We start from the raw sequence: 14814 nt of genomic DNA, 5'->3' as shown, positions 1-14814 counted from the left end.
CCCGTGTTGCTATCCAAAACCACAGGCATTTTTTTGCAATTTGATACTGTGCTGGTGCATATAATTCATTGGCTTTGCATGCCTGTCAGCTTTTTTAAGGCAAGAATGCCAGCACAAGGTGCATCCAAGTGAAACGGAATTGGCCACGAGAAATAGAGTAGCAACTGTTGCTATTTGCAATCCAGACAGTGATGATCTCTCAGTACTGTAATTTTGGACCACAGCCCTGCTCAGGAACACAGCATCTGGTAGAGGGGTGATTTAATTTTAATGGGGATCCTGTAACCACATTTTCAGGGATTTTGGTGAAACAAGATGCTAAGTTCATGTTTGAAATGGTAAGAGGTGTGGGTGATACAATTTCATCGCATTCATCGCAGAAGGAAAGGGAGGAGCCCCCATCTCCCAAAGCATAATCTAACTGGCACGAATATGTGAGAAATAAGCATCTTCTTTCTAGGATGTCTGGTATCAGGATGTAAATCATCCCCAGGAAGACAACTGACACCTTTGTATGGCTTCTTTTCCTTGTGGACTTTATTTGCACACATCACAGTTAGCGTCTCACTCCCAGAGGCAAATTGCTGCTTTAGGTGCAGGGGTGGATGTGTAAAGCTAAGGTGGTTTATCTAATTGTGATACCCTCAGGACTATGCCTTTTTACAGTCCTTGTTTACACAGACAGTGTTGAAAACAGCTGCTGGAAATAATAGATTTAAGTATTTCCAGCACTGTAGTATCAAAAAGAAGGAAGCAGTAGAGATTCACTTCTGCAACGAGGGCTGTGCTTATAAATTACCCTCTGTGGAATACAGAAACTACAGGCATTGTGTGTGCCATTACAGTGACAGCTGGATCCATTGTGTATTGCTCCCCTACAGGCAAAGGTTATATGAAGCAGTTTTGTTGCTGGGAAGGCAAAAAACCCCAAAGCACTAAACCCACCAACCTAAAGGTATCTGGAAAAGCTTTTGTTAATTGTGGTGAATGCACAGAATTCTGTTTAGCGACAGCATATTCTTCCTAGGAATTTTTTCTTGTCTTATTTGAAATAATAACTTACAGCTTCCTAGCACTGTATTTCTGTGAGTCTGTTACTTCGGTCTATGTTCATACTCATATGCCATGTGGCAACTTTGAATATCCAGATTCGCAGATCTTGGATCAGCCAGCTCATTAATTATGCTCCTAAGTGTCAAGGTAGCTAAGAGTTTGAATTTTATTTCCTATAGGTATTATCAACCCAAAGAATCCTAAGGAAGCACCAAAGTCCTTCAGCTTTGACTACTCTTATTGGTCCCACACATCAGTAAGTGCTTTTACAAGAAAAACTGGTTTTGTTGTTGTTGCTGTTTGGTTTGATTTAACATTCTCTTCTGATCATGCCACCCCTGTCAGATGTTTCTGCACGGTCTTTCTTACCCACATTCAGGTTAAAAGCTTGTCATTGTATGTTGTGTTTCCCTGTTTGGGTGAGAGCAGAAAGCTAAAACAACTTGTAAATATTCGAAAGATTACTGAAAATATTCTCCAACAGTGTTCTGTTCTAAATATTTTAAGGTTGCGCATATGCCGTGGTAAATTAATTTTTCCTCTTGGACAAATGACGGTTGCTCGAGTTCTTACAGTTCAAGGAGATACGTGGTCTGGGTTTCGTTGGCATATCTGGAAAAGGCAGCATAGTGATCCATGTTTCCAGTAGCTGCAAAAGCAATAAATTCTCATCCAGCTCCTGTGCCCCACCCTTCTGTGAATCGGTGCTAAGCTCTCACTGACTTCCAGTAATTGTTCTCCAGCAGAACTGTGTTGTTCTGCCACCTACTCCTCCCCTGCCTTGTTTTCTAAAAGATATAGAAAGAAGAGATAATGCATTTCTCTAAGATTAATTTTAGTAGCTTGGATGGTAAAATAAGCCTTAATATTTCTGAGCAAATCTGTGGTCAGCAAGACTGTTTTCACAATAAAATACTCGCCTCTCTTACTGAGTTTATCAGAGCAGCAGTGAAAGTTGATTAGAGCCCAGTCACAGGAACATTATGAACAGAATGCATGAAAACTAGCAGATACGCAGCATCCAGGAACAGAAGAGGTCTGATAAAATCTTGGTCCCAACCTTAGAATGTTAGCACAGCTAAATTTGTCCTGATTTCAGGAGCAGGTAATGTTAAAATTCAACATTTCAGGAAGCAAGGGAATGCTAGATTAAGAGTAAGATACACTCCCAAACAATGCAGTGACATTGTCATTGTTATTCTTCTCCGTCTTGTTCAGCCTTGGGAAAACCTGTGTGTAAAAATGGCCTCATTTACCTCTTCCTAAGGGATTGGCCCACAAGCTAAAAGTATTAAAAAAACCAGTTGCTTTTTGAAATCTTACTCAAATGATAGGAGAAGTCTGTATTTATGCTGTTTTGATGTCCTTCCAGCCTGAAGATCCCTGCTTTGCATCTCAGAGCCGTGTGTACAATGATATTGGGAAGGAGATGCTCCTGCACGCCTTTGAGGGCTACAACGTATGCATCTTTGCCTATGGCCAGACTGGAGCTGGGAAATCCTACACCATGATGGGCAAGCAGGAGGAGAGCCAAGCAGGCATCATTCCCCAGGTAGAACCGAGCCCAGAAAGGGAATTTGGTTTTTATAGCATCTTCCGACGCACGCTTGTTTTTTATATTGCAGTAACAGTTAACAGAGAACTAAAGCTTACTTCTAATGTGATAGTACAGAATAATGATATTGGTGAAACCTAGAACAATTGTTGAGATACTAGACAAAATAAGGTTGATAGTGATGTAGGATTGAGATTAATTATCTTCCCAGTGAGGCTGTATGTGGCTGATGCATTAGGTACATTTTCTTCCCCTGCCCTCATTCTAAAGCCATTTCCATGACATGTCCTGATAGTTACTTTTTACTACTCAGAAAAGACTAATTTCTGACTTGGGTTTAATCTCTTTCCAGCTTTGTGAAGAGCTGTTTGAGAAAATCAATGACAACAGCAATGAGGAAATGTCATATTCTGTAGAGGTGGGTATGGTGAGGGATCAAAGAATGTTTGGACATCAAACTGAGCTTAGGTGCTGGGTTATTGATGTTGCATTAAGATGCTGATTTCTGATGGGTTTTGTTTTTTTAATTTTATGTTTTAAAACTTGGTCTTTTCTCTTTTTCATGTGAGACAAATGTAAAAACCTTTCTATGACTCTTTTTCACCCTCGTCAGAAAACTAGTGTTCCTTTACCTGTGTAGTAATCCTGGAAGAAACGATGGGCTGAAAAATGTAAAGATGCATTTACAGATGGGGTTTTTTTACTGATGACTGGAAGACTGCATGTTTGTTGTCATACACTATAGCCGTGATTTTTAAAATCTAAAGTTGCTTCTGCAAGAAAGATCAGTTTTTGTCCCTTCTTAAGTTTGCTTTGGTGGTTCATAAGAGAGATCCTTGGAAGCAGACTCCTTTTACCATCTGTCTTGTTTGACACTTGTGCTGTGTCATAGTAAAGCTGTTAAGATGATTACGGAGTCCAGTGTGTAATTTTTCATTACACACCAGGGTTTTCTGAAATGATTGAAGGATCTATACATGGATGCAAGGCCAGCAGCTTATGTTGGACATGTGATCCATGAGACTTTTGACTCTTGCCTCTGCCAGTGTTAAAGCTGTTAAATGACCAGAGACACGCACCTACAGCCTTCCTGTGGTGGGCTGGGGGAATTTCTACCGCTGGCACTCGGAAATGCAATGGAGGAGACCTTCAGAAATACTAAATTGTCTGTGAAAATTCCTGTTTTCAGGTGAGTTACATGGAGATTTACTGTGAGAGAGTCAGAGACTTGTTGAACCCGAAGAACAAAGGGAATTTGCGGGTGCGAGAACATCCTCTCCTTGGACCATACGTGGAAGATCTGTCCAAGTTAGCAGTCACATCTTACACAGACATTGCAGACCTCATGGATGCTGGGAACAAAGCCAGGTTAGTGATGGGAGCGTGTTATATATTTTTATCACTGTTATGCATTAGCACTTTAAAAAAACCTCTTGTAAGTGAGGAGTATTATTGAAATATGCACTGATCAATGCTGTTAAAAGCAGAAACTGCTTTGTGTGGTGAACTAGTGGTGGAAATTGCTGTGTAGACTTTTAAAGATCATAATGACTTGAGGTAAAGTCTAAATAATTATTCTGGCGTTTACTTCTGCCTTTGCTGTGTGCTCTGTCACTATCCTGGTATAAAAACCTATGTGAACAGTCTCCTCTTTCCTTAATTCAGGTGGTCAGGACTAAAGTTGGCACTCCAGCTTTAGTTTCTGATTCATTATTGTTCCCATGTCACCTGTTGGCTCCATTTAACAATATATGAGAAAACTTGAGCAGCATTTATGTGAGTCTTTCTTGGGTGTTTGCATGTAAGGTGGACTACTGAGTACACAGATTGAGAAAGCTCTGTTTAAACTGTGATGAAGATGGGAGTAATTCAGGAGTAAAAAAATGAAAGGGTTTGTTAATGATATTAGGTGTGGCTGGGTCTTGGTTACAGGGCAGCACATCACCTGTGCAGCCTCTTGCTTGCATTCCTCTGCAGCTGCATTCAGCCCTGCAGGTAATTGTCCTTTCTTAAATGTGCTCCTATCTGTTTGTATTTTAGGACTGTGGCAGCCACCAACATGAATGAAACCAGTAGCCGCTCTCATGCTGTGTTTACAATTGTCTTTACTCAGAAGAAGCATGACACAGAAACTGACCTTTCCACAGAGAAGGTGTGTTACAGATAAGTGGCTTTCTGGCTGTTTTTCACTGATCTTCCTTGCAGTGACTTTGTAGTTCTGTTCTTGCTCTAATTCACCAAGATCTAATTCTCCTATTCATGTGCTTTCTCTCTTCAGGTCAGCAAGATCAGCCTTGTGGATCTCGCTGGGAGTGAGCGAGCTGACTCCACCGGTGCCAAAGGAACCCGGTTAAAGGTACGGGGCCATGGGGGGGTGCTGGGGAAGGAACGGGAAGTGGGGGCACAAGCATCACGTGGAGTCTTTGCTGGACAAATAATAAGTTACAAGTAAGGAAAAAATAGTTGCAAACCTGAAGACTACAGAGATTCATGGTTGGACAGTTTTAATTACTACATAATACTGATTTCTGTTTTCTCAGGAAGGAGCAAATATAAACAAGTCTCTCACAACTCTGGGCAAAGTTATTTCAGCATTGGCTGAAGTGGTAAGTAGAGCATTTCCTTGCCTGCAACAACCTTTGCATAGCTGATCAAATGGAAACAGTAAAATCCATGGAGTACAGCAGAATCATTTGCTGTGCTTGGCCCTGTATTCTCAGCCCTGTTAGCTGTGTGTATTTTGATAGATTAATAGAGTTGATGCTATTCTGTGGGTGTCACACAGGCTGTCAACAGATTGAAGCATTGGTTTGTTTAACTGTGAAGAAACCTTGCAAAAGAAGCCTGTGTTTTTGTAGAAGACCTGTTCACATAGCAAGTTTTTAGACCTTCAGTGCCGTAATTTTATTTTTACTTGAAGGAATAATTTTAGAAAACTTAACTACAGCTTTGTTGTTAAAATCTATAGAAACACCAGTGCAATAATTTGATTCACTGGCTTTCTTTGCAATGGCAAGACTTAATAATGTCTTAAGTGAGCATATATTGATCCAAGCAAAATGTTGTGGGTTTAGAAAAGTACTTTGTCTTTTATTTTTTGTACTCAACTACTATTAAAAAAAACCCCAAACAAACAAAACAAATAAATGATGGTTGTTCCTTTTGAAAGTGAGTTAACACCTTGGACAGGTTGAATATGCTTAAGTGCTTTTCAGATTATTTTTTTCGATTGAAGAGATTCTCATTCATTTGGCTTCTCAAGGAAAGGAGGTACTGTCTAACATGGAAACAATGTATAAATCTGTTAAGAAGCTCATCTTGTATCTTCTTCCTTTTTCCTTAATGCTTTCAACTTAGGATAACTGCACCAGCAAGGTATGATGGTCTGAGTAGGAGTAGATATTGGTGTCTTTGCCTGAGTGTAAGGTTTGCTGCTTGGAATGCTGTTAGAATACAGAATTTAAATGTCAGGAAGGTGTTATTACACAGAAAAACCTTCCTATTTTTCATATTGTGTTGTTTCTTTGTAGAGCAAAAAAAAGAAGAAGACAGACTTTATACCCTACAGGGATTCTGTATTAACGTGGCTTCTTCGAGAAAATCTAGGTATGGCTGATTTGTCTGTGACAATATGGAAAGAAAGTCTCACTGAATTTCTTGACTGCTTTTAACTCACTTAAATTTGTATTGAGTATGAAGTTAAATATCTTTAGTAGCCAAATCTGAGTTGTCATAGTTCCACCTTGTGTTAATGCTATAACTCTTTCCTGTGGTTTTTGTATGTTTCTTAGAATTGTAGAATTTAGTTGAATTCTATAGTTTATTGAAAACACTGATATTTGGTGGGTAGGTAGTGCCTGGAGTGTGCACTGTAGTTCATCTAAAATCTTGCCTGTTCACTATAGGTGGGAACTCCAGAACTGCAATGGTTGCTGCTCTCAGTCCAGCAGACATAAACTACGATGAAACTTTGAGCACTTTAAGGTACTTTCTCTTCCTCTGGGATGGGTACGAGTAACTGTTTGCTCTAATGGCCATACTCTGTCCTTCACACCTTTGGGTTATTACAAATTGAGCTTGCCTGTGGGGAAGAAGACTCTACTGGCAAGAACTCAATTACCCTGCAGAGGAAGCAGGGATTTATTGCCTACTCTTCTGACATACAGGTGCAAGCTAAATGCAAGCTATGTTGCTGCATTCCTGTGTTGTATATAAGCTGCATATAAGCAGTTCTATGTTTGTGGTAAGGTTTCATTGTTCTGGTCTGGTTCCAGATATGCTGATCGTGCAAAGCAGATTAAATGCAATGCTGTTATCAATGAAGATCCTAACGCCAAGCTGGTGCGGGAGCTGAAAGAGGAGGTGACAAGGCTTAAGGATCTCCTGCGTGCTCAGGGGCTGGGAGATATTATTGACAGTAAGTGGATTAAACACACCTCAGCATCCTGGGCTTGGCCTCTCTAGCAGAGGAGGGAGACCTGAGCCTGTGAGAGAAAGGGATTTAAAACACAGAATTTAAATATAGGTGCTGATATTTAAGTTTCGACCGTCTTAGGTTTGTCTGTGGAGTTGACAAGCCACCTTCAAACTCTTAAGGAAAAATAGGGAGTTTGAATTTCCTATTATTGTAGAGATTCTTTTGCGTAATAGAACTTACACATTCAGGAGTTGCTCTGGTGAGTTATGGAGGACTTCTTGTCTGGCTGCCAATAAAAGAGCTGAGATACAGAAACTCAATTTCATACTGAGAAAAAAGTTATCTTTGCTTCCTCCTTAAAGGGTTAAGGTTATTGGTTAATACCTGGCTTCAGTGCCATCCTCATTCACAAAAGAAAACAATGGCTAATGTTAGACAGTGAGTGACAAATCGTTTGTCATCTTGAAATATCTATGCAACAGTTGCTTGTGAATAACTAATCAATCTTTTTGGGAGATTTTGAGTTAGGTTGGCAGAGCAGTGTTGTACTGATTTGCTTTGCCAGCAACCTCTTAAAGCACTAGAACACACTTGTGCCCAATTTCCTTGTCCTCATTCCAAGCAAGACAGATGAACTGAAATTCTAGCTGCTACATTCTTCTGTAATATGAACAGTGATTTAATTCCTTGTGAAGGAAATGCCCATAAAAGCACAGGACGTATTCCAGTGGATTAAAAGCTTCTTTGACTTAAAAAAAAAAGTGTTGCACCGGTTTCTGATTTTTCAGACCTTTTTGTCTGTGAAGCAGAAGTCCTGACTTAGTCACAGACTACTTAAAGACATGTGACATGTGTTTACCTCTTTGTTTGCTTGTTTTCAAGAGAATGGGGCCAGAAGACAATGAAATACAAGTGTTTTCATGCTCGTTACAGTCTGTGGGTTTTGGTTCTAAATCCTAACTGAAAAAACTGTGTTACTGAAAACTGTGGTTTGTTTCTTTAAATATCAAGTAGTATTCTCTTCCCTTCCTATGTCACTAGTGAACCTTCAATTTTGATCCTTCTTGTATTTTCCCTCCTGCTTCCTTTCAGTTGATCCAATGGGAGATGAATACTCTGGAAGTGGAGGCAAATGTGTGTATTGTGTGGTTCTCTTTTTAACCTGCTTTCTCTGGGTCAGCTTTTAACAGAGCTTTGCATGCCAGCATTTCTCACAGGGAAATCCCAGACAGAACACTCACTGGAATGCAGTGCAGGTTCATGAAAACCAGCATCACCAGCACTTCTTAGATTGAGTCCACAATCAAAAAAAAGTGCAAAGTTTAAAGTGCAACGTATGTTCATTGTTCCTTTCTGGCAGAAGGGAGAGTGGCAGTTCTCCAGTGTGTTTTCATGACAGCGCACGGTTTAGATTTGAACTAGAAAATCTTTCTCTCAAATCTTTTCCCAGTTACTCAGTTCCTGCTCACATGGCTTTCCTGGCATTTTAGCAGCTCTTTTCCACTTTGAAGTATTTGTTTTAAATGTGTCAGTTGATGAACTCAAGATAAGTATTTCCAGTTCCTCCTGGACACTGCAATGTATTTATTTTGTATAGTCTTACCAAAAAAAAAAAAAAAAAAAAAAAAAAAAAGAAAGAAGCCAGACATATTCATGAAGCTCTCTTTTTTTGAGGTCAGAAATACTTGGTTGCAGGTGATTAACTTAATAGGGCTAAAACCAGTCAGCAAAGAGCATTTTATTTCTCTTGGTGTTTGCTTCTATGAAAGGGGAATATATGTAGTCCATTGCAAGCGAAATGTGCTCCATGTAAATTTTGGGTTGGTAGACTTTTAAAACTCTCTCAGTCAGTCTTTTTCACCCTCACTCAATATCATCTGAAGGAGATCTGTCTGAAATTTCCTAAAATTGAAGCTACTGGTGGTGTAAAGACTCATCCTGGCCTGTCTGACATTCTGATGCTGCTTCCAACGTGTGCACATGTCATGGTGTAGGAGCTGCGGCTCCAGGAGCAGCGTGCATGGTCCTGAGGGTTCTGGTTCTCTGTGGTCACAGTGACTGTGGAGCTATTGCAAGTGCCACTTCCTTTCTCTTCAGGAGTGCATGGCCTTTTGAGACTTCATCCCTGCTCTGTCATGCCTGCTTTCCTCATCCTGGCAGCATTCCCTTCCCTTAACCTGCTTTTCTTCTGTGAAACTCCCAGTCCTGCCTCCCGTATTTGCAGATGGTGGTTTTCAAACTGGCTCGGGGCAATCATCAGTTCCATGAGGCTGAAACAGCAGGTTGAGCATGGAGTGAACTAGGGCATAAGGCTGACAATGGCAGGATTGTTCAGGGGCAGAGTAGAGGAGATGTAGGAGGACAGGGAAATTTATGCAATGTCTGGGTGAGCATCTCGTTTTTGTACGTGTGATGCCCCTGTTTATAACTTGCAGGGTCTGATTTGACCTGTTTCTTTCCTGAAGTGACTTTTTAAAAAGGATTTGTCTTTGAAATTATATTTTAAAATACTAAGTTATTAAAACCGAGCTATTCAGTTATCTGATATTTTCATGTTAGGAGATTTTTCTTTTGGTGTGTGATTATTCTGAGGATATGGTTTACAGACATATCCAAGAAGCCAAGTTAAATTAATATAAATTTCCATTGTATATTTGTTCTTAAATCATTCAGGCAGCTTTTCTTGTTCTCTGGCTTTCAGGCCTGCAGGTTTTCAGGCTACAAAAGCTACCTCACTAAATTTTGTAGGTTTTTAAAAGGCCTTTCTAATTCAGACTAACAGCCAAAAAGCTTTGAAGCACCTTCTGAAGTATAAGACCCTTATCAGATATTTCACTGATCAGATCTGTTAGATTTCCATTTTTATTCAGGTAAGGAAGGTCAAGAAGCAGCATAATGTCGTTGTTGTGGACTTATGTTCTCTCGTCCCTGTCATGCACTGACAGGTGATTCACATCCTCTCTGGTGAGAATTTAAGGAAAGGAAGTTATTTTTGTGGTCTGGGTGCTTTGGCAGCAGAACCACTGCTGTGGTAAAGATTTACTTAATCGTCATTTCACATTAAAGGGCTCTGGAAGAGAATGTTTTCCTGAGTTTAAGGGGTTGGTGTCTCAGACTTCAGCCCAAAATGTCGTTAGTGTCATGAGGATCTCAATCTGGTCCTGCTCTGAGCTTCAGGGTGCTCAGCTTAGTGTTCAGGGAGGTCTAGGATGGTTGCTTTTTGCTGATGTGTAGTTTATTTTTTCAAGCTTTTTTGTTTAGAAAGGTTTATCATGCAGTCCTTCCTAGTGAACTTCAGGGTCTGAGCTGAGTTATTATGTTATGATTGCTAGTATTAAAAGATTTGTTTCAGAACTGCCATCTAAAAATTACAAAACTTGCCTTGTTGCTGCTTAAATGCTTTCCTCTTACACTGGTATTTCCCTCCTTCCCTCCTTCCCTCCTTCCTGTTTTCCTTTCTCCCATCTTCCTGCCTTCCCTCTCTGTGTGTCTCTCTCTCAGATCTGAAAGATTTTCAGAACAATAAGCATAGATACTTGCTAGCCTCCGAGAATCAACGTCCTGGCAATTTTTCCACAGCCTCCATGGGGTCCCTCACTGCATCTCCATCCTCCTGCTCTCTCAGTAGTCAGGTGGGCTTAACATCTGTGTCCAGTATACAGGAAAGAATCATGTCAACACCTGGAGGAGAAGAGGCCATTGAACGTTTGAAGGTAGGTATTAAGGAGGCTGAAGAATAGTGAACCTGAGAGAAGTTCCCTTCATAAATATATGCTGTGTCTGTAGAAATTGTCTGAAACCCACTTGCACCTTAAAAAAGGCACTTAACTGCAGTGGGCTAGAAACTGGGTCCATGCACAGCCTTTCCTGTTAGGATTATTTAGGTTTAATTGTAGCCTTGAGCTACAACTAAATTATAAATTAAATTCTTGATTCTTATTTACGGGTCCTCTGATGCAGTGGTAGTTATGGAAAATTTGATCATAAATGTAGACTTAGAGGCCTGGTCAGCACTAGTGGGAGCCAAGTCTGACTTGCAAATGCACTCAGCTTTCAGAAAACCAAATTACCCCAAAGCTGAAAAAAAGGAGGAAGAATAATCCTGCCACTGTTGTCTTCGCCCAGCCCCCACAGATTAAAATGTGAAGCACAGAATGGCATGTTTGATCCAGACAAAGGCAGCCTTGTCCCGGTGCTGCACAGAACTGAACCACAGCAGAAGTGCATCACAGTGAAGTATTTCTTGATTTTTATGAAAGCCCCCCCCAATGTCCATGGGTGGAGGAGTGGGGAGAGCTGGCTGTGTTGAATCTCTGCTACATTCTCATGTTTGTCCATCAGACAGGGCTGAACACACACTGCATATCCCTTTCCTGTTGGAAACCCGCTGTTGCTATGGGAATAACAATGTGGTCTCTGCATTTCCTTGGCATTCAGTTACTGAATAATGTCTGTAAATCAGATTTAAAAAAAAAAAAAGGGGAAACAAGTTTAGGTGGTTCAAAATAAAGTCTGGCTGTGGTTAGATGTGAAGTCATCTTTGCTTCTCAGCTTGCCTTCAGGACTAGCTACCCTTTTAAAAATTAAGGGAAACGAGTAAGAGTTTTAAGGTACTAGGAATGCTTTTTATACGTGAAATTAATTTGAGGCCTGAACAGAGCACAAACTTCAATTGCTTTGTGTATTAGGTGAAGAACTTTGGGAAGAATTGTAAAACAGCTTTTGGTATTTTCACACAGGAATCTGAGAAGATCATTGCAGAGCTGAATGAAACATGGGAAGAGAAACTGAGGAAAACAGAGGCCATTAGGATGGAAAGGTCGGGAATCAGAAGTGCTGTAATATGGATGGTCTCTGGAAAGTGGAAAATGGAGAAAGTTCCTCTGTTCAAAAGCAGTGGAGCAGCAGAATAGTGTTAGGGATAGTTCTGCTGACCCTTGTGTTAGATGTGGAACAGCAGGGGCGATGCTGGAGGAAAGTCCTGCTCCTTCCTGGACTTCTCACAGTTAAAAGTTGCTGTTCCGTAGGCCACTCTCAGACTAAAGTTTACCAGCTTGCCCTGTTGTGCTCTGAGGTGGTGACAGTCTAATATATTAATTACCTGGCTTTCATTGGACCGTACTTGTCTAAGAAGCCTAAAATGGGGTCAGTATCTTGTTTTTCTCTCTCAGGGAGGCATTGTTGGCAGAAATGGGAGTTGCCATTCGGGAAGATGGAGGAACACTGGGAGTCTTCTCACCCAAAAAGGTAGAGAAAATTACTAACTGTTGCATGATGTCTCCAAAAGGCTAATTCACGTGAGAGGAGGGTGATGAGAGTTGAACTGTTTTATATCTTCCTTTAGAAGATCCTGTGCTGCAACGAGAAGTTTTGCAGCTCCTTTTGTTTCTTGATTCAGTAGCAAATCAGAAGGTGCTGTGTCTTAATTTTGTTGCTATTTTCTGCAGTTGCTGTGTGTGACCTTTGTGTGCTCTACCTGTTCTTCTTTGAGATATACAGAGAAGTTTTAAGGCTTGTTTAGATGCTCTTCCTTGAATTGTTTGTTAATTCTTCTGCTTGGAAAAAGGGATGGTGATCTAATGAACCACTGAACATAGGGGATGCAGGGGAATATTTCTTTCAGTACTTGTCATTACTTCTATTTTCTGAAATTTGAAAGAAGCAGAACTGTGCAGGAAAAGGGCATAAATCAGTGCTGTAACTGTAAAATAATTAGGTTAATAAAGAAGCTATCTCTGCTGGTAAAGCAGAATTATAGAAGTACAAGGAAAAGAACCTACTTTCTTTTATCTTAGAAGTCTATGAACAAGCAGCATGGGTAATATTTTAGTGTGCAAGTGTGTAATAAACTTGATCTAGGGTTAAGCAGGGACCTATTCAGAGGCACTGCACAGAAATGTAGAACCCCAGAACTGGTTAAAATGTTTAATCCTTCATTTAGCGTAGTGTTTGACTGTGATGCTTGGAGTTGGTAGAATTCAGATTTCCTTTTGGCAGCTACTCCAGGAGTGCCTGAGGTTTGTAAAGACGCTGATTCATTGCGTGTTCTTTACGTTTCTTTCTCTTACATTATGGATCCTCATCTCCTTTTAGATTTTTCCTCAGAGGCCATCAGCTCTTTTTGATGATTCTTTTGGTGCATTTTCAGCTGATCAGGTTTGTGTATAAATGCCATCTGGATAAAATAGTTGCTCTGGTATTAGATAGTATTTATTTTTACCCATATAGGATTTATTAGGAGAAGTTAAACTCCGAACCTACTCCTGTCTGCTTCTGTTCCTTGCTATCCTTGCAGTTCCATTAGTTCTCCTTCTAGTAACTGTGGCTGTTGTGAAAGTTTAGGAGATGAGAACTTAGATAGAAAATGTGAAGTGTTTTTTATAAAGACTTTACACTTCTGAGGTACCAATGGGTATCTCATCAGACGCAGTGAGTGAATAGTTGGGTGTGCCAGCAGCATCTCTCAAGCTGTGGAGCTTTATTTCTTACAAAGTATTCTGGTGGTGCAAGTTGTAGTGGTGTTACAGCAGTTGGCTATGTCTGGGATTTGATTTCTCTCCATTTTTCTCTTGGTCAAAGAGCTTTACACAGCTCCAGGTGCTGATTCGTGCAGTGAACAGCGATGACAGCATTGAACACCTTCAGCTGCAGTTTTAGGTCACCCCTGGATTTTTAGGGGTGAAAAAGCTTGTCTTTCTTTCTCCCCCTTTCTGTGCTTAGAATTAAATCTTCCATTGGGCAATTGACAATCAGAGTTCTTCGTTCAAAGACAAATTCTTTGTGAACATCCAGTAATTTTTGAGCTTCTGTAAACTGAGTGCTGTTAAAATCTCTCATAAGTAAACTTCTTTGTATCTAAGATAAATTGGTGGAAATAGTGTTCCCAAGGAATCTGAGCCAAATTTATTTCTTTTTCCTAAATTTATTCTGTTTGAGGATAACAAAGGGACAAGTGGCTTATTAACAATTTTATTTCTCTTTTATCATCTTTCTGCTTTAATTATGTTTAACCATTTTTGCCTTGTCTTTTGTGCTTGTGCTTACTGCCATCTCACTGGCTAGATTTTCACACCAAGGCCTTGTGACTTGTTTGCTGATTCCAATGGGGTTTTTTCACCAAAGAAGGTTGGTTTAGTAACTGTAGTGGATTTAAATTTAGAAGAAGTTTAGATGAAGAGCTTCTTAGCTGTTGGTAGTTTTAGATTTTGTTTTGATGTTTACAGACTTTGCCAAATAAGCACCTGACCTGTGTAGAAAAGCCAAAAGTTGATTCCATATGAGTTTCAAAATTTTACTGAAGCAACCTTTTCTGCTTCCTTTGGACTTCTCTTATCAAAGTTTATGGAGACTTTATAAGGACTTTTTTTCTTCAGCTGAAGCCTTTCTTCCTTCTGTGGATTGGTGTTTTGGCTAACTAAGCAATCTGAGCTGTATTTTGCTGGGACTTTGTGATGCTCTGCAATACTTTAAGAAGTTATGTTTGGACAAATCCATTATGGAAGAATCTTGATACCCGTGGCAAAACTGCTGGATTAATGCACACCCTCCACAGCTGCAGGAAGGAGCCTGAAAGCAGGACCTCAGTTCCTAATTAACTTTTTCTCTTTGTTGCTTCAGACTCCTCATCTCGTAAACCTTAATGAAGATCCACTCATGTCTGAATGTCTGCTGTACTACATCAAAGATGGCATTACAAGGTGAGAGTTGGTGCTGACACACTCTGGAGTTGCCTTCTTTGCTTGCTTAAATCCCCATGCTGGAGACACCATGAGTTTAAATAATAATTGTG

The 14814-nt window shown here is 40.2% G+C and overlaps 1 protein-coding gene across 21 annotated transcripts in view; it reads left to right on the top strand.

The window, feature by feature from the left end:
• KIF1B (kinesin family member 1B) overlaps positions 1-14814 on the top strand; it is an 82499-nt gene that overhangs the window by 18180 nt on the left and 49505 nt on the right. For 6 of the 21 annotated variants that reach the window (XM_048326061.1, XM_048326069.1, XM_048326056.1 and 3 more), the window contains exons 3-18: positions 1233-1309; positions 2426-2605; positions 2961-3026; positions 3798-3976; positions 4649-4760; positions 4887-4964; positions 5149-5214; positions 5966-5983; positions 6139-6214; positions 6514-6592; positions 6883-7025; positions 8118-8159; positions 10527-10738; positions 11765-11844; positions 12197-12272; positions 14643-14722. In XM_048326061.1, the coding sequence (XP_048182018.1) occupies positions 1233-1309; positions 2426-2605; positions 2961-3026; positions 3798-3976; positions 4649-4760; positions 4887-4964; positions 5149-5214; positions 5966-5983; positions 6139-6214; positions 6514-6592; positions 6883-7025; positions 8118-8159; positions 10527-10738; positions 11765-11844; positions 12197-12272; positions 14643-14722 (1564 nt within the window). Of the gene's footprint in view, positions 1-1232; positions 1310-2425; positions 2606-2960; positions 3027-3797; positions 3977-4648; positions 4761-4886; positions 4965-5148; positions 5215-5965; positions 5984-6138; positions 6215-6513; positions 6593-6882; positions 7026-8117; positions 8160-10526; positions 10739-11764; positions 11845-12196; positions 12273-13118; positions 13182-14087; positions 14151-14642; positions 14723-14814 lie in introns of all 21 variants that reach the window. The other 15 variants (XM_048326050.1, XM_048326059.1, XM_048326058.1 and 12 more) reach the window with 9 other exon arrangements.

This window comes from Corvus hawaiiensis, chromosome 22 (assembly GCF_020740725.1).
Source record: "Corvus hawaiiensis isolate bCorHaw1 chromosome 22, bCorHaw1.pri.cur, whole genome shotgun sequence".
NCBI classification, from domain to species: Eukaryota; Metazoa; Chordata; class Aves; order Passeriformes; family Corvidae; genus Corvus; species Corvus hawaiiensis.
The sequence above is the reverse complement of the archived record's forward strand: the minus strand, read 5'-3'. Positions and strand labels throughout refer to the sequence as shown.